At 44.0% G+C, this 18,401-nt stretch overlaps 1 protein-coding gene across 2 annotated transcripts in view; it reads right to left on the minus strand.

Annotated features, from left to right (window-relative positions):
* The window catches only part of PRIM2 (DNA primase subunit 2), a 214,535-nt gene that overhangs the window by 114,428 nt on the left and 81,706 nt on the right, over positions 1 to 18,401 (minus strand). For both annotated transcript variants that reach the window (XM_075338448.1, XM_075338447.1), the window contains exon 7: positions 16,086 to 16,223. In XM_075338448.1, the coding sequence (XP_075194563.1) occupies positions 16,086 to 16,223 (138 nt within the window). The remainder of the gene's footprint in view (positions 1 to 16,085; positions 16,224 to 18,401) is intronic.

The raw sequence follows: 18,401 nt of genomic DNA on the forward strand, positions 1-18,401 counted from the left end.
TCAGGAACTTCGTGCGAATGATTGAATGCTAAAGCCAGTGTCCTTGACAATCCAACACTATAGGATTTATCTATCTTTGAAAAATGTGTGCAGGTTCTGCAAGATGTGATGCTACTCTTTCTGACAGTAAAAAAAAAAAAAAAAGACATCCCAGCTATCTTGATTTAGTCTCTCCGCTGACCCAGCATTCCTCCGAATAAATATACTGGCCACTCACAAGTAAAGAGGATGCATCCTGCACAATCTATAGAGAAACAGGAGGCAAATGAAGCAGGTGGATTCTCCACTGGTTGCTCCAGACGCTTCTACACATCTTGTAATGACTCAATTACATCCCGATAATCATCAGAGGAGCGCTCTGCATGTACACAGGGCTTTGTTCTTCTGCTTTCTTACCTTACTACAATGCTAAGGCACCAAAACTCTTCCTACTTATCAGATGATTGGATCAATAAAAAAAAAAAAAAAGCAACGGCAGTAACAGGACCAATTATGAAAAGGGAAAAAAGAAAAACAAAAAAAAGTCTAATTGGTGCACATCGCCAGTGTATGTGTGGAGCTGTGATATCTAGAAGTGGTAGGATGGACTGCCAAATTCATTAGTGGCACCAATGCCGGTGATTTTTTTCTTTTTAGCACTGTTGTTGCGCTTCACATCTAAGCCCCCTACCCCCATTCTAATACTCACCTCCAGCAATTTTCCCTTTTATCGGCGCCGCTCCAGTTTGGGAGCACCATCCTGTAACCACAACTTGTGACTGGTCGGGAGTCAGAAATTACGTCAAAAGCTCTCAATATAAGTCTATTAGACCCAGAAGGAAGCCAGAACCAGGCTCTCATAGACTTGTATTGAAGAGTGACCTCCGATGCGCACCATGAAACACTGGTGCTGTGTGTTGTAGGTTTGTGTTTATTGTATTCAAGAAAAATTTTACATTGTTCCACACTTTAGTTATGGTCTGGTGATCCCTCACTTCTTCTGGCACTTCTTTTTTCTCCCTCAGCTTGCACCATGAAACACTGGACCACCCGGCAGGTCACAAAGTGCCTGACACAGACAGGAGCGGCACAATAGGGCTATGTGTGCATGCTGCGTTTTTTATACCTGCGGATTTATCCACTGCGGAATTAATCAGCATGTCACTTCTTTTCAGCAGGTACCTGAGGTTTTTGGCCATAGATAATTAAAAAAACACAGGTACCAACCCGCAGGAAAATCGTGGAAATACCATGGTCAAATCGCGGTAATACTGCGGGTGCGGTATTCTTCCACAGGGTGCGGATTTTTCTTATGAAAAATCCATTTTCTAGTGCACATAGCCTAAAAGATGAAAATGCTGGAGGGTAAAAGACCGAGGCCAGGGGAATTAGATTAAAAGACAAAAAAAAATAGATGAAGTGCTGTTTAATGAATTTAGCACGTTTCAGGATTGTATTGTAGCAGAATCAAAAATGTCACTTTCTGGCATTAATTATGGTGAATTCTTTGAGCACAGTGTGGCCATGCTCCCTCTACTAAGCTCCATAAAACACCAACAGTGTGTCTGGTACATCTTTACAGGTCAGAAAATTGGTGTAAAATGAATGATGAATTCTCAGTATGTGTACTTCATTGGATCCTACAAAAGGGAATCTGTCACCAGGTTCTTAGCACCTAATGTGAGAGAATCATGTTGTACAGACTGAGACATGGATTCCAGTGATGTGTCACTTATCTGGCTGATTGCTGTTATTTTGATAAAATCACTGTTTTATCAGCAGGAGATTATCACCAAATTACTAGTAAACCTGCTGCCATGGACTCTGTATAGCCCCAAACCCAACACTGATAAGCAGCTTTCTGTGATCACAGTGCATAGGAAGAAAGCTGCTCATCAGTGGTGTGGGCAGGGTTGAAAGAACTGGTAAATCTACAACAGATAAAATTGATTTTGATCAAAACTAATGCAAAAAGCAGAGTATGTAACTTCACTGGAATCAGAGTATCTGACCCTACATTATGTTGCTCTCATATATGGAACCAAATACCTGGTGATGATTCCATTTGACATGTACCTGCCATTTCTGGAAAGCTTACAGCAGAATGTAGCCTCAGGCTTGGGCCACACGGGGTTTACTGCGATCCAATCGCATGACACTCGGCTCACGCTGGCAGTATAGCAGATCCAAGTGTCATGCGAGTGTCCCTGCAGCTGAGGTCCGACCTTGCGAGCGGACCTCAGCTGCGGGGGTATTTGTCCGGCACTGAGGAGGGGTGGGCGAGCGCTGCGGAGGGGCGGGTGAGTGCTGGGGGAGGGAGGGATTTATCTCCCTCTCTCCTCTGTAGCCGGCTATTGCCATTCTCGCCCTGCACTCACGGTACACCGGTGTACCGCGAGGGCAGTGCGATTTTTCTCTCGCCTCATAAACTTGAATGGGTGCGAGAGAGAGTCTCGCATTACAGTCACAGCATTCTGCGATTGTTTTCTCGGTCCGATTAGGGCTGACACACAGGCTAATATGGGTCCGAGTGGAATGCGATGTTTTATCCCACTCCACTCGCACCGATTTTCATGCCGTGTGACTTAGGCCTTAATCTGAGTCTGTCTTTTCCAGTTGGTCCTGAACAGACATACTTCTGCTAAATTGTAGGAGCATTAATGCAGCAACGTCAAAAAGACAGTGGGCTGTTGGGAACAGGTAAAGGATATGGTATGAACGAATTCTCAAGTTACAATGCTCATCCCAGAAAGAATACAGTAACTTGAAGGAGCATTAGGCTACTTTCACACATCCGGTTTTAGCAGTGCGGCTAAATCCATCTCTAAAACCTATGCAACGGATGAGGCGAAAAAAAACCGCATCCTTTGCATAAGTTTTTCCATGCGGCACGTCCGGTTTTTGCTGGTTACGGCACACTACTGAGCATGCGCAGTGCAAAAAAACGCATGTGGCGGCCAGATGCGGTTTTTGCCGCATCCGACATCCATACGCATGCATTGGAAAAAGCGCCGCATCGTTCGGATGCGGCGCGAAGCGGTTTTTTTTTTCGCTGGACAAAAAAACGTGCCAGGCAACGTTCCCTCCGGCCACCGCATGGGCTAAATATGCCGCATACGGCAAAAACCGGACCGAACGCAAGGCCATGCGGCACAATACGGCACTAATGAAAGTCTATGCGGGGAAAAAAACGCAACCGGCAGCAAAAAAAAGGTTGCGTTTTTTCTGCAAAGAGCCGGATTGTGCCGCAGAGCAAAAACCGGATGTGTGAAAGCAGCCTTACACTGCATTTTCATTGCCACAATACACAAAACAATGGCACTTTTGTAATGATTTGTTTCATAGAAAATGACACACGACTGTGCTGAAACAAAGAAGATTCAATTGTGGCAGCTCACAGGAACTAGGAAATCGGCCTGGAACAAAGTGAGATGTTTGTTCCTTAAATAAGTAACCGATAGAGTCACATTTCAATTAATAATATTCAATGAAACATATTTCACAAAAGTATTTGATTTTAGCAGCCCTGATGATACATTATGCAGTGGTATGATAATTGAATTCCTGCGGTAATGAAAAGAAAACCGCTTTTGGACTACTTATAATCAAGTTCAACCAAATGTATAATAGTCAAAGGAGAAAGTTGTGTTAATCATGTTTTATATTGCCCTGCCAAAGTTATTACCTTGCTAACCTTGTGTATGCATGTTATTATAAAAATCATCCATCTATGTTACAACGAATTACTCTGGTTTAACACTGAAGAGATAATACCTGGAATGAATTTCAAGTGACATGACTCTCATTAATCACAATTTTTAGACACCAACCCTTTAAAGAAGAAGCTGCCGTGCATGTCATGTCAACATGACACGCAGAGACGACATGGAGTGGACGCCTCATTTCATTTACACGAGGTGCTCATTTATTTTTTTTATTTACACCTAGCAGGCTTAATCTGTACACAGGTCTGGCATAAAAAAAGTAAACCAATACCTCCCCACTTCCCCAAAAAATAATGAGGAATTCACTTGACTAAAATAAAAAAAAAAATATAGCATAAATTAAAATTTCTAAATAAAGAGGAGTGCTAGAGAAGATAAACGGGGTTAATGCCGCGTTGCTGCCGAATGAAAATACTGTTGATTATTAATAAAACTTCTTTTATTTCATAGGACTACGCGTTTCAGGGATCCAGTCGCCTTCTTCAGGACAAGAAAAATCAACAATATCCTATTTTCATTTGGCAGCAGCGCGGCATTAACCCCGTTTCTCCTCTCCAGCACTGAAGTTTAACCCACGTGGGGCTGCAGCAGCCACCATCACTTTAAGGCTATGTGCGCACTAGGACGTTTGTGCACTTCTCAAAAATGCTACTTTTTGGCCGCAAAAAAAAAGCACAAAATCGCATGCGTTTTTACTGCAATTTGGTGCGTTTTTGGCTGCATTTTGCTGCGTTTTTGATTACTGCGTTTTGCTGTGTTTTTCCAATGCATTGCATGGGTGAAAAACGCAGTATAACTCTGCAAATAATTGACATTCTTTTTTTTTTAGCTCAAAAAACGCAGCTCAAAAAAAAAAAAAAGTTGTGTGCAGACACCAAAAATGAAAAGTCATAGACTTTGATAAGGAAGTGAAGTCATGCAGTTTGGAGCCCAAAAACGCACCCGAAAAACGCACAAAAATGCTGCGAAAAATGCTCAGTGCAGACATAGTTTTAGCCTTCATAGAGGTTGAGACTATCACAACCCTAATAGGCGAGTGGAATATCGTGCACATTAATAACCGGATAAGACCCTATTTGTGCTCTTTTGTCCTCATCTTTATAAATAAAAAGGATAAAATAAGTGTCTGTGTTGAATAAAAAACCACAGATTTTACTCAAATGGTCTTAAAGAATTAAAGTGACGGCGCCCCAAATGTCGCTCTTAAAAGGTGCAGCAACTATGTAGTCGCTAAGGTGGGGCAAACTGATAACTCGCTCTAAAATCAGTAATCATAGCAACAGCTGTCAACACCTAGTACACAAGTAAGGCTGCTTTCACACTGCATTTATTTAACATCCGTCCATAACGTTTTTTTAGCGGAAAAACGGATCCAGTGCAAATGCGTTTTCACTTCAATGCATTTGCAATGGACTCGCGTCCACCTGCGTTCGCATGCGTTTGCGTGCGTTAGACACAGGATCCGTACTTTTGCGTTATTTTAACATGTTTCAAAAACGCTACTTGTAGCGTTTTTTACCTTTGTCAAAATAACGCATCTCACAGGATCCTTCACATTGCGCCGCGAGCTGCAATGCATTTCAATGAGCGCTGGATCCTGCCTAGCAGAATGCGTTGAGTTGCGTTGTAACAGGATCCTGCTTTTGTACTGAGCATGCCCAGAAAGTACTGAGCATGCCCAGAACCAGTCTCGCGTGATCTGTCTTCTCTCTCCTCCTCCCTCCCTCACCCTCTCTATCTCTGTCTTTCCCCCTTCCTCTGCTCCCTCTCCCCCACCTGAGAGCTGCGGACACTCGTAACCAAGGTAAATATCGGGTAACCACTTCTCTTAGTTACCCGATGTTTACGTTGGTTACGTGTGCAGACAGCCCTGCTCCTAGCAGCTGCAGACACTCGTAACCAAGATAAATATCGGGTATCCAAGCCCGATGTTTACCTTGGTTACGAGCGTCTGCAGCTGTCAGAAGCCGGCTCCCAGTCTGGCACGTTTAGTTCCCCTCACTCCCGATCACATGACTCCAATGCCCGCCCCTAAACATCCAGTGACAGGATCCTGCAAAGTAAGACATGCGTTTACATGCGTTTTTTGCTGTAAAAGCAGGATCCGCTTTTGCAGCAAAAAAACGTTCAGGACGCATGTTAAATAAACGTAGTGTGAAAGCAGCCTAACTGTGGCCTCATTTATGAGAAACGCCTCACAGTAAGATTGTTCTGGTTGCCTATAGCAACCAGAGTGCAGCTTTCACCATTGAAGCTACTGAGGAAAAGTAAAAGCTGAGCTTTGATTGGCTGCTATTGGCAACTAGAACAGTCTGACTGTGAGGCAGTTTTCTTACCTGAAAATGTAAGTTTAGCAAGCGCAATCATTAGTGATGAGCGAGCAGTACAGTGCTCGGTACTCGTAATGCTGAGTGAACACTACGATGCTTAGTATTCGAGTGGAGCAGGTCAGACGCTCGGACAGGCTCATCTCGAGTACAGAGTTGACCAGCTTTTCTTTACTTAAAGAGGTGGAAAAAATAATACATTTTTTGATTGTGTTCCTATTTTCTAAGACCTGTATTACTTTCATTTTTCGGTTGATGGAGCCATGCGATGACTTTTTGTGGGGCATAACTATGTTTTTTTTTATGCCATTTTGCATCAGATATGACATTTTAAATGTTCCTTACAGCATTTTTGCAGTAACCAAAAGCACAATTGACTTCTTTATTTTTTTCTATTTTTATATTTTGAAAGAAAATCCAAAAAACACTCATGTGGTTTCATGACATCAGAGAAGAATGATCTATCATCATTATTTTTAATGTGAAACGAGGGGTGATTACAACTTTTTTTTTTTCGCATTTCTTTTTACTGCATTTTTTTAGTCCCCTTAGGGAATTTGAGCCTGCGCTCGTCTGATCACTTGTACTATACACAGCAATACTACAATATTGCTTCATATACTGTAGTAATTCTCATGATTTCCTTTAAAATCAAATCGATAGGCAAGATTTCAAAGAAGCTTCGCAATGACCTGCACAAAGCTCTTCAAAACACTCTGGCCTGGCATAGCAACCCATCGGCACACTGCTATCAGGTCACTGGGACGCAATGGGGCGCATACAATGATGCAACCCAAGTTAGCCAGCTGTTAGTCACACTGTCAACGTTTTAGAGCAACATTTAAAGTGAACCTGTCAGGTGCAATATGCACCCAGAACCATGTGCATTTCTGGGTGAATATTGCTAATCCCTGCCTAACCGTCCCTGTATTTAGTAGCACACACAAAGATCTTTAGAAAAAGTATTTCTAAAGATCCTTCATTATCTGCTAATGAGGCCAGCAACTAGTTTCAAGGGAGTTAAGTCCCTTGGCTAGTCGGCCCCCTTAGCATGTTAGCATGCCCCTATGGGTGTGTTAAGATGCTAATGAATGTGCAGCTTCAGCGGCATGGTCGATCTCACCGCTCTCTGCTGCTACGGCGCCCCATACTGGATTTCGGCTCAGTGAGCATGATCAGAAGTCCTGGACTTCCAGTCATGCGTACTATGAAGCCGCGTGTACGCGTCACAACTTCCAACTGGTGTAGTGCACATGACCGGAAGTCCGGGGACGTTCTGATCGTGCACACTGAATCGAAAACAAGCGGAGACAGCACAGGTGAAAGCGACCATGCCTCTGACGCTGCGCATTCATTACAGTAAATTTAGAAGGAACCGGGTATCTTGCCGCGCTATCACCACACCAGGATGTAATAAATTATTCCATGTCTATTATTAATGCACAGGTCAACGTGTTTCGGAGGTCGCAGACTCCTTCCTCAGTACAAGAGGCAAGAACACAAATAATCTTATAATAAAGTCCCCTAGGTTGACTAGTAAAAAATCTTTTTAAAAATATGAAAACATTTAACAAAAACTAAAAGTTCAAGTAGCTCAAGTGGTGGCAAATACAGAGAAGACTATAATGAGGTGTAGACACCATGGATAGTCTTCCGAGAGTCCTCGGAGGTGGGTCTCTGGTTGTGTCAGAAGTGGGGATATATAGTAAGCGTATGGGAGGGTAGAATGAGACGTTGGACCAAGTGAGCATGACCCCCTTTCCCTCCCACCCCCTCCCTCTTGGGATTCTACTCCCTTCCATATAACTCCTTTTCTTTTCTGCTTTTTAATCTTTTCTTTTTATATTATCCAGCCCTCTAAACTTTCTCTCTTTCGGTTTCTTTTTCCTTGATTCTCTAAAACCGGGTTTTCAATAACTGAACCGGAATACGGTCAAGGTCGGTCAAGTTATTTACCTATTGCAAAGTTTATTAGAAGTGTTAATTGTAAAAATCTGAAATCCTATATGATAAAGATTGTATGTGATTTGACTGTTTTTTGTTTCAATAAAAACTGATTTTCCCAAAAAAAAACAGTAAAAGTTCAAATCACCCCCATTCGCCCCATTGAAAATATAACCTATTAAAAAAAAAGCACACACACATATTTGGTAACGCTCAGTTCAGAAATGCCAGATCAAAATATAAAATCAATTAATCTGATCGGTACACAGCATGGCGGAAAAAAAAATTACAAAACACCAAAATTATGCTTTTTTTGGCTACCACAAATTTTTTTTAGAATACAAATAACAGGTGATCAAAATGTAGCATCCACACAAAAAAATTAAAAACACCAGCTCAAGACGCAAAAAATAAGCCGCCATTGAGCCCCAGATCCCGAAAAATGGCGCCAAAAGCACTACTCTATTTTTGGACAAACTTTGGAATTTTCTTAACCCATTAGATAGAAGTAAACCTATATATGTTTGGTATCTACAAACTCGTACCAACCTGAGGCATCACACCGATAAATCAGTTTTACTGTATAGTGTACACAGTGAATAAAATATCCCAAAAGCTATTGTGCAATTGCACTTTTTGCAATTTCACTGAACTTGGAATTTTTTTTTTTCCCATTTTCGGTACACCATCTGGTAAAACTCATAGTTTCATTCAAAAGTACAACTTGTCCCGCAAAAAATAAATCCTCAAATGGCAAGATTGACAGAAAAATAAAAAAATGTTACGGCTCTCGGAAGAAGGGGAGCAAAAAAACTTGCCCATGGGTGAAGGGGTAAGTATACCCCTTCACCATATATCAAACCATATATATAACCATACATCAAGCTGTGCAGAATTACTAGGAAGCTTTTTTTCCTCATGCAAAATGTTAGTTAGTTTCTAGTGGTCCTAATCATTGATACCTAAGCTACTGCAATTCTCTGCACATGAGGCAAGTTACAGCAAATCAGGAGAGCAATACTACATTTCTAATTGGAGATATTAGATAATATTATTACAACAGCTACATATTGGGATAGGACAATGGAGATGGGAATACCTTTAATGATAAGCTGCCAATGCGGGCCAACCAATATAGGTTCACATGGCTCCAATTTTTCTAGGACACAACAGTAGTAGAGTTTTTACTGTATTTTACCTCAAAACACAGCTTACACTGTCACACATACATTACAGCTTTAAGTACAACCCATTACTAGACAACACTATGTCTCTACATGTGCCTGAAGTTATGTTGGGCTATAAAAATCCTTCACAGACAGGCTGACAGATCCCAGGCTCTCCACCGCTGACCATGGAGCAATGTGCAGAAGCCAACACTTCACATGTGAAATCTACATGACAGCTTGTGGGACTTCCAACAAATGTGATGTGACACCTCCCAAACAGCTGTCACCGCAGTGGTGTGGACGTGCAGGAAAAAGGGAACAGCACCACACAAAAGAGGATGTACGGTACTTCATCAACATGCTGCTTCTTCATAACTTACTAGCAGCCATTATGGAATCATATGACCGGTGTACACAATGTACAAGGCTTTCTTCCTACCCTTCATCTGTTCTCACTGAAATGAACATTGAGTTATACAGGTCCAATGGATCTTTGCAATAAATCCTCCCTATAACTCCATTTCTGTGCTCCCCTTAGTGAGGGCTGTAATACGGCAATTACGCTGTGTTCCTAATTTACTACTGTACAGCCATTATTGTATTTTATGTGGAAATCCTCTCATGTCTTTACAGACTGGAATAACGTTAATCACTCGCATACGGCCTCATGTTGGTGGCTGACAATGCTATCTGAATGACCTGATGTCTCCGTATTTTGTGTTGATGCTGGAAACTATTAATTTGCATTGAGTCCATTATTTAATTAGGGTTTTCCCCCATCTCTTGTTTTTGTAGTCTCTGAATAGGAGACATCTTTGTAGATATTTAATAGATTTTGCTTTATAAAAAGTAAAAGTGTTAAAGAAGTGAAATTACAAGTAGGAAAACGCCATCCCTGGTCTCCTAGCAACAAGATTGTGCTGATGTTTTCTCCCCACTAGTGGGTAACGTGACTGAGATCTGTTTACGTGCAGCCAAGTGTCAGGAGCTGCGCAGAAGAGGCGCGTTCTAGGTCGAGGATTCAAGACACTCATAGCTATACTTCACCGCAGCCATGCTTACAAGCCACCAGAATCATTTCCTTATTAAATAACAGACCAGAGGCAAACATTACACTTGGTGGTCACTTCCCCTGCCCCTAAGGGTATGTGCACAAGCTGTGTCCTGGAAGCAGCGTGTCCTCTCCTGCGGGGCCACGAGTGCTTTCTCCAGGAGACTGCAGCAGCCTATGCCCACGGTCAGTGTTCAGGCAGCTGGGGACTCTCTCTCTATTCTCCCTGCGGAGAACACTTGCGTGTCCGCAGCATAACTTGACATACTGCAGCTCGGGAGCCCACAATGCAGGTCAGTTTACACTGCGGGAACAACAAGCACAGTGTGCACAGGGGTTTCTATAACTCCCGTCCACTGTCTGTACTTGTACTGTACAACGCAGCGTCTTGAGCGTGCTAACATGCTAATGAATGTGCAGCTTCAAAGGCACGGTCGATCTCCCCGCTCTCTGCTGTCACAGCCCTGACACTGGATTTCGACTCCGTGCACATGATCAGAAGTCCCGGACTTCCGGACATGCATACTATGAAGCCAGTATAGAGCCGATAAGGACCTCATCAACTAGTTTGGCCCCTGAGGTAGGCAAGAATCTTTTCCAAGTTCTAGAGTAAATGTTAGTGGTATACTCTGGAGCAAAGTAGCAATCAGGTTGGGAAGGGGGGGGGAACCCTTTCTTTTCTAGTAATGACCTCTCAAATTCCAAGTCATTAGGTGTAGGTTGGTAACTTGAAGATGTCTGACTGGTCCCTGCAAGAGAAGATCTGGGATCTCTGGAACCACCAATGGGTCAGTGATGGACATCTTCCTTAACCAGTAAAACCATGGTGTTTTAGGCCAAAAGGGTTCAATTAGGATGACCCTTGCCTGAACTTCCATGATCTTCCTTAGAACTGCTATAATGAGAATCACTCGTGGAAAGGCATGTGCCAGACTGAAGTCCCATCTGACCAGGAAGGAGTCTACCACATGAGGATGTTTTCTGGGTGTCAGGGAACAAAAAAAAAATATTTACTTTCCAGTTTTGTCTGTTTGCAAACAGGTCTATTTCCAGCCGACCCCACGAGTCCACTAGCTGAGTGAAAACGGACTGATTCAGACTCCATTCCCCAGCTTAAGAAGTTGTCTTCGCAGTTCTTTCACTTTTATGTGTAATGCTGTCAATGACCGTGGGGGTTTCTCTGCCAACTGAAATATATGGTCAGTCGTCTCCATCAAAGCCCTGCAACGTTCCTGCCTGATGGTTGATATAAGTTACAGTCACTGAATTGTCCGATAGGATACTATCACATAGCAGTTTGCTAAAAAAGGAAGAAGCGTGCTCCACCAACATTAATTCTTTCATATTTGAAGAACATGATTTCTCCATCTTTGAAAAATCTCCCTGAATCAGAAGGTCCTGAAAATGAGCTCCCACGCCTCTGGGACTTATGTCCATAGTAACAGTTTTGGAGACGATGTTCAACAAGGCCACACCCCTTGACAGATTTATGATTTGCAACCAAAGAAGGGACTGAATTGTCAACGGGCTTAGTGTTAACTTCTCTGTCAATCGTCCCTTCCGGGCAACCTCGCTCTTTAGAATATTCCATTGTAATTCTCCGCTACGTATCTAGGCCAAAAATACTGCAGGGATGCACGCGGTCAATGAGCCTAGCAAAGACATAGCCCGACTGAGTGACATGACGGGAGACTTTATTGCTTTTGAGACCTAATTGTGAATTTTTGCCATCTTGTCTTCTGGAAGATGACATTCCTGAGTATTTGACTCTAGTAGGAGCCCCAAGAACACCTGCACCCTGTATGGCTCTAGTTTTGATTTTTTCGGATTCAACAGCCAACCCAGGTTTTTCATGGAGGTGCAGATCTCTTGTATTTGAATCTTGCACCAATGAAATCAGGAAGTCGTCTAAATACGAGATAAGCAATATGTCTTTCTACCGCAGGTGAGCTGTCACTTCTACTATCAGTTTGTGACGATGCGAGGAGCTATTGATGACCCAAAGGGGAGGGCATTGTATTGAAAGTGTCTTACTGTCCCTTCTATGAATAAAGCCACTCGCACGTGATAATACGCGTACTTCAAGTCTATGATCGCCATATAACAAATCAGAACGGCATTTTAATTGTCGACCTGATGGTTTCCATTTTGAAGGTCTCTTTTTATATAACTGTTCAGGTGTCAGATTTATTATAGTTCTGTAAGACCCGTCCGGCTTCTTTATTAAGCAGAGAGGGGAATAGTAACCCCTCCCCTGTAGCTGCACAAGTACCTCCAAGGAAACTGATTTTTTTTTTTTATCAGGTCCAGTATTTCTGTTTCCAGTACCTGTTGTTCTATCAAAGATGTTTGGGGGGGGATGTTAACACGAACCTCAGTGGCGGAGTGTTCTGAAATTCCAGCCTTAGGTCGGATCTCTCTAATGTGAGGATCCACCTGCTGGCTAAAATCTTTTTGCAGACTCTAAGGAATAGGGAGAGCCTTCCCCTACCTGGGGACACCAGTCACTGGAAAGACTTCTCTTTTGGGCAAGGTCACTTGAACATAAAACCTCGGTCCTTCTTCCCTTGGTCTACATTCCATTTTTTTTTGTCTCTAGGGGTCTTCTTCGGGTTCCTCTTCGCTTCCAAAAGGATCTCCTATAGGATGGAAATTACAGGTTTGGAAACCCTTTTTATTTGTCACAGGCCTTCTGCAAGATGTTTTTAACATCAGACCAAACAAAAATTCGCCCTCGCATGCAATGGAACACAGCTTTGATTTAGCCTGCACATCCCCAGGCTAACACTTGAGCCAAAGAATCTTATGAACCACATTCGACAATGCTGCAGATCTTGCCGCCAGTCTCGCTGAATCTGATGACACATTTGATAGAAACGCCACTGCACAGAGCATCAAATAGGACAGTGGACAAAATATCCTCTCCAGCCCCCTTGCTCCGGAGCTGTTCTTTTAGATGATCCAACCAGATCATTAGAGATCTAGCCGTGCATGTTGCAGAGATGGCTGGTTTCAGGTTCCCTGCTAAAGCCCCCCAGGTCCCTTTATGGAAGCTATCCTCCCTCTTATCCATAGGATCTTTCAAAACCCTGACATCTTCAAAGGGCAAGGTGAATATCTTGGATACCTTTGAGATAGCCACATCTAGATTCGGTGCCTTATTCCATGACGTTGTAGAAGACTCTTCAAAAGGCCTACTTCCTTTTGAAGGATGAAGGAAAAAGACCACTTTCCTCCGGCTTCTTCCACTCCCTCTTGATAAGGGACTTAAAAGGCCCAACGCCTCCTCTGCTCTAGGCCCCTGAACATGACGTCCTCAACAGTCTTGCGGATTTCTCCTCAACTATGCCCATGGTTTACCTAACTGCTTTGACCTACCTATCTGTATCCTCTATAGGAAAGCAGTGACACTCCCCAGTATCTGTGTCAGAAGAGTAAGAGGACACGCATTCTCTTCCCGAACTGTTGACTCGCTCGATTGAGGGGGAAAGATCTTTTAACCCTCCTTTTCCCTTTCTCTTCATACCCCTGAGATAGGGATTTTAAGGAATTTTTAACCTCTGATGGAATAATGGCCCTGATGTCCGAGGCAAAGCTACAGTTTTCCTTATAGACAGTCTGCTGTATACACGACTAACACAGACTTTTGGGCCGAGAACTGGGTATATCTTCCCTACAGAAGGCACACGCCTTGTTTTTAGTCATTGTAAGACTTTCCTGGGCCTCTCCTAATGGAAACAAAATGGAAACCTTTATAAAGTGAACTTTCACATAGATCACTTACCATAAGGATGTTACTGAGGGTACCGGATAAGGAGGAGGAATCGGGACGGGTGACACGCCTCCTCTGGAGGCTGTGGAATCAGTTTTTTTCCCTGTTCTGCGGGCTCTGCTGGCTGGTTCTGCTGACACTCCGTATGCACTGCTTGTCATCAGAACAGACGCCAGCCTTACCACGATGCCCCTGTCGGGCCTTTTGCTGCTGACATGGTGTGGTCAAGACTTCCTGCTGCGGCTGTGCCTGTTCTTCCATCTTTGCTTGAGGGAATAACGAGCTGGAGCCAAAAGGCGCTCCACTGGCAGTTAGACCGTACTTTTAACCAATAACAGGACCTGCCAGGTACAGGCCCTCCTCCGGTCCCATCCCGCCTTCTGTCACATGATCCCAGGTGCACGCGTCATCGAGGCGCGCCCATATAGGCGTGCAACTCGCGGATGCGCACCCTGGAAACACGTCAGCCTTGCAGAACACCCCGGGGGTGTCGCGGCTCATTCCCACACATGACTTGAAAGCCCCCCTGGACTCACCACAGCGCCTCTAGGACCCCTTGCTCCAGCCGCTGCAGGGAACTCTCTGCTGCCTGCCAAGGCCAGGGAACTTCTTCTTGGTGAGTACCTGCTTCAGAGGTTCCCCCTCCAAGATTAGAAAACCAACTGATGATTTGATGAGGCACCGCCCATTTATGCAGGTTTCCTGACCTTGAAAGGCGGATCCCTTCTCTCCGTGGTGGTGTCATGGGTGAGAAGAAAAAAACGGTGCCACAAATATGCCATCTTTAACTGTCTGATGGCAAGTTGAACAATATGCCAGCATTGTTTAAAGAGGACCTGTCAGCAGGTCAAGTGTCTATTAGTTTCCCTGATTTTATTTCTGCTGTTCATTTAAGTATTCTGTTATCTGGGGTTGTTTTGTTTTTTTTCTCATTTAAATCCATCATACTGTTCCAGAGATGTGGGCCTTTTCATTTAATTTCAATTTTTATTGTCTTTAAAAGGAGGTGATACTCACTGTGTAATTAAGCAGATAATTTAGAGCAGCCTGAAGACCAGAAAATTAGAACTTAAAAGTCCCATATCTCTAAAACCATATGGTAAATTTTAAAAAGTAAAAAAAAAAAAGGAAAGATACACAGAATAAATAGTGGTGCCAGGTCCTGTTAGCCCTACACCCTAATTACACATACTGTCCTATAATGACACTACCATCCTCCTCTATAATGCAATGCAGTATAATACCCAAGTATTGCTGACACAGGAACGGTTTCTGGGTGGGGGTTCCTACAGAGGCTGACGCTACATCCTTATATCAGGTAATTACATCATATTTTTATTAGCTGAAATGCTTTCTTTATGAATAGGAGTTATCTGATAATAGAGCGGGAACGCTTCCCAGTAAGCCGAGCATCAGAGACAAAGTGTCTGTGTCTGCTTCTCCACGGGCAGAATACTGCCGGCTATAAACACCATGCTGCTTCCCTTCTCCATCATCGGGCATCCCTGCTAGGAAAAGACTCGGTTCCAAAAGTGCAGATGTATTTGGGAATTTCTATATACCAGGCCAAATATATAGATTTAATAAAACCACATATTGAAGGCAGACTGCTAACATTACAGAACATGAGCAATAAAGAATATAGTAGGCATGATACCTTTACCACAGGAAGAAGTGGCTTACATTTTTCAGAAACAGATAAAGGGGTATCCCCATCTTGTACATTCAAAGCATAGAAGAAGAATATGCCATACATATATGGTAGATGCAGGTCCCACATCTGAGAATAAGGTCCTGGCGCCAACCCCAATCAGTGGAGTTGTGGTCATAATTCTCATACACATGTGCGGCTCTCTCCATCCAATTCCATTCACCTCTCCTAAGAGCTGCACATAATGGGGCATCACTTCTATAGGTAAATGTGGGTCCAGGCAGTGGGACCAGGACCTACCATACATTTATAGCACATACACTTAGTATGGAAACAACTGTTTAGGGGATTTTCGCAAAGCAACGTTATTAGAATGTGTTTGGCTCTTGGATTTTAGAGAGAAAAGGTGCCATCTTTGCCCCACACTTGGTCAGTGTATAATTTAAGAAAGAATATATTTAACTCACGGCAAGAGCTTTGGAGAGTCTGGTCCTAAAGTCATTCAGGATTAAGGTAATGATATCCTTGTGTGGAATAAAGGCATATCCCTTTGAAAGGAACACTTTTCGTGGACGCACCAAGTCCAGTGCAGCTTGAAAGGGAACCTAACATAAGGAAGGAATCACAACAATAAACCAAAGGAGTAAAATGTGCAAGATCCAGAAAACATTCATCACATGAAAGGAGGACACTTATTGAAGACTAACTTATTAACTTATTTTATTCCTAACCTCATTCCATAAAGCAATGGACACATGAAAATAAGCCACTTTGTAACATCTTATTAGACAAATCTGCTTCTTCCACCTCTTGAATTCATCTGTTTGGTGAGGACAGACTTTTCCATTACGGAGATAGGAGTTTACAGTTGTATGGAGAGGGGAGGAAGGAGGAGCTAGAGGCTGACAGACATTCTGCAGCGTGTACACCTGGAGCCACAGCAATTTTGAGAATGCTCAGTCAGGCCAGGAGGAGAGAGAGGCAGAGTTCTCTGCTAAAACTTATTACATGATTTCTTATTTTCAGGTGTACTAATGATGTATGGATAAAATAAACAACAATTCTTCTTTAACCCTTATCTAGTACAATGAGATCAATGTATATGTAGTCGCCAACACATGTTGTTCCACATGATTATGGCATCGTATGCATTTTATTATCAAGGTTCAACTGATGTATTTTACATGCTATTACTTTTTTTTTTTTTTCTAAGTTTCTAGCTATATAACCATAGAAGACAGTGAGATCACTATGACCCCATGGTACTGTTTATGTAATAAGGCAATATTTTTTTTTTTATTTTAGGAGACAAATATGGTCTATTGTTGTACCTTTTGGTCCTATTGTTGTACCTAGGACTGACTAAAGATACATTATTGGGGCAATGGATGGGACTGGAAAACTGATATGTATAACAGGTATGAGCCAAAATGATTTTTGTTCTTGCTCTTCTGCTTACGATTTGATGATGCCACAACAAAAGAAGATAAAAGTGCTTCAGATAAGGTAGCCCAGATTCGGCAAGTCTATGATAAATGTGTGCTAGCATGCAAGTCTAAGGCGGGCTTTGCACATTGCGACATCGCAAGCCGATGCTGCGACGTCGCACGCGATAGTCCCCGCCCCCGTCGCAGGTACGATATCGTGTGATAGCTGGCGTAGCGAAAATGATCGCTATGCCAGCTTCACATACACTCACCTGCCCTGCGACCGTCGCTCTGGCCGGCGACCCGCCTCCTTCCTAAGGGGGCGGGTCGTGCGGCGTCATAGCGACGTCACACGGCAGGCGGCCAATAGCAGCGGAGGGGCGGAGATGAGCAGGATGTAAACATCCCGCCCACCTCCTTCCTTCCGCATAGCCGCCGGCGGCAGGTAAGGAGATGTTCCTCGCTCCTGCGACTTCACACACAGTGATGTGTGCTGCCGCAGGAACGAGGAACAACATCGTACCTGTCACAGCACCGGCATTATGGAAATGTCGGTGAATGCAACGATGATACGATAACGAACAATCGTTTTTGCGCTCGTTCATCGTATCATCTAGCATTTACACAGTACGATGTCGAAAGAGACGCCGGATGTTAGTTCTCCCCTCCGTGGGTAGGGGGTTGGTTGTCCCGGTGATGGGGTAGGGATGGAAGGCAGGCGGGTTACGGGGCCCGGTGAGGTGCAGGGTCGCGGGGGCAGCGCTGTGCCGCACGGCACGGTGGTACTCACTCAGCCAATGATGAGGACACAGTTTTCGGTAAAACACACGGCTGGATGGACGGGTCCCACAGACGGCTGCGGTGTTGTTTCTCCCGGCAGGTTGATGGTGACTGCCTTTCCCTGCACCTATGTAGTGTAACGGTTCCAATGGGTTCCCACCGGTAACCCGCTCCCCAGCTTGGATGGTTGCTGAAGGAGCCCCTTTTGCCCGCAAGCTCTGGCCCTGGGAACGGTAGCCTTGGCGGTGGCTGTGTTTCCCTCTCTCGGTTGGACGGTTGCCTTCTGTCGGGACTTAGCTGCTGGGAAACCCAGGAGGTTCCCTTCGCTAACGGATTTGGCAAATTCACTGCGACTCCTAGCCTTGCCGGGGTCCGTAAGCCCCTGCCAGATGGTGCTGACTTCTCTTTGCGTACCGGTCCGGTACCGCCGGGCCACCGCCCGTCCACGGTCCTTACGGAAAACTCCGATAGGCCACTCCTGCAGACGGTCACCACCGTCTGCCAACCTTACTGATCCGTCCGGCCCACACACCCGGACCAACTTCAGGCTGCTTAACTGCCACTTTCCTCCTCTCT

This window comes from Anomaloglossus baeobatrachus, chromosome 3 (assembly GCF_048569485.1).
Source record: "Anomaloglossus baeobatrachus isolate aAnoBae1 chromosome 3, aAnoBae1.hap1, whole genome shotgun sequence".
Classification (NCBI taxonomy): Eukaryota; Metazoa; Chordata; class Amphibia; order Anura; family Aromobatidae; genus Anomaloglossus; species Anomaloglossus baeobatrachus.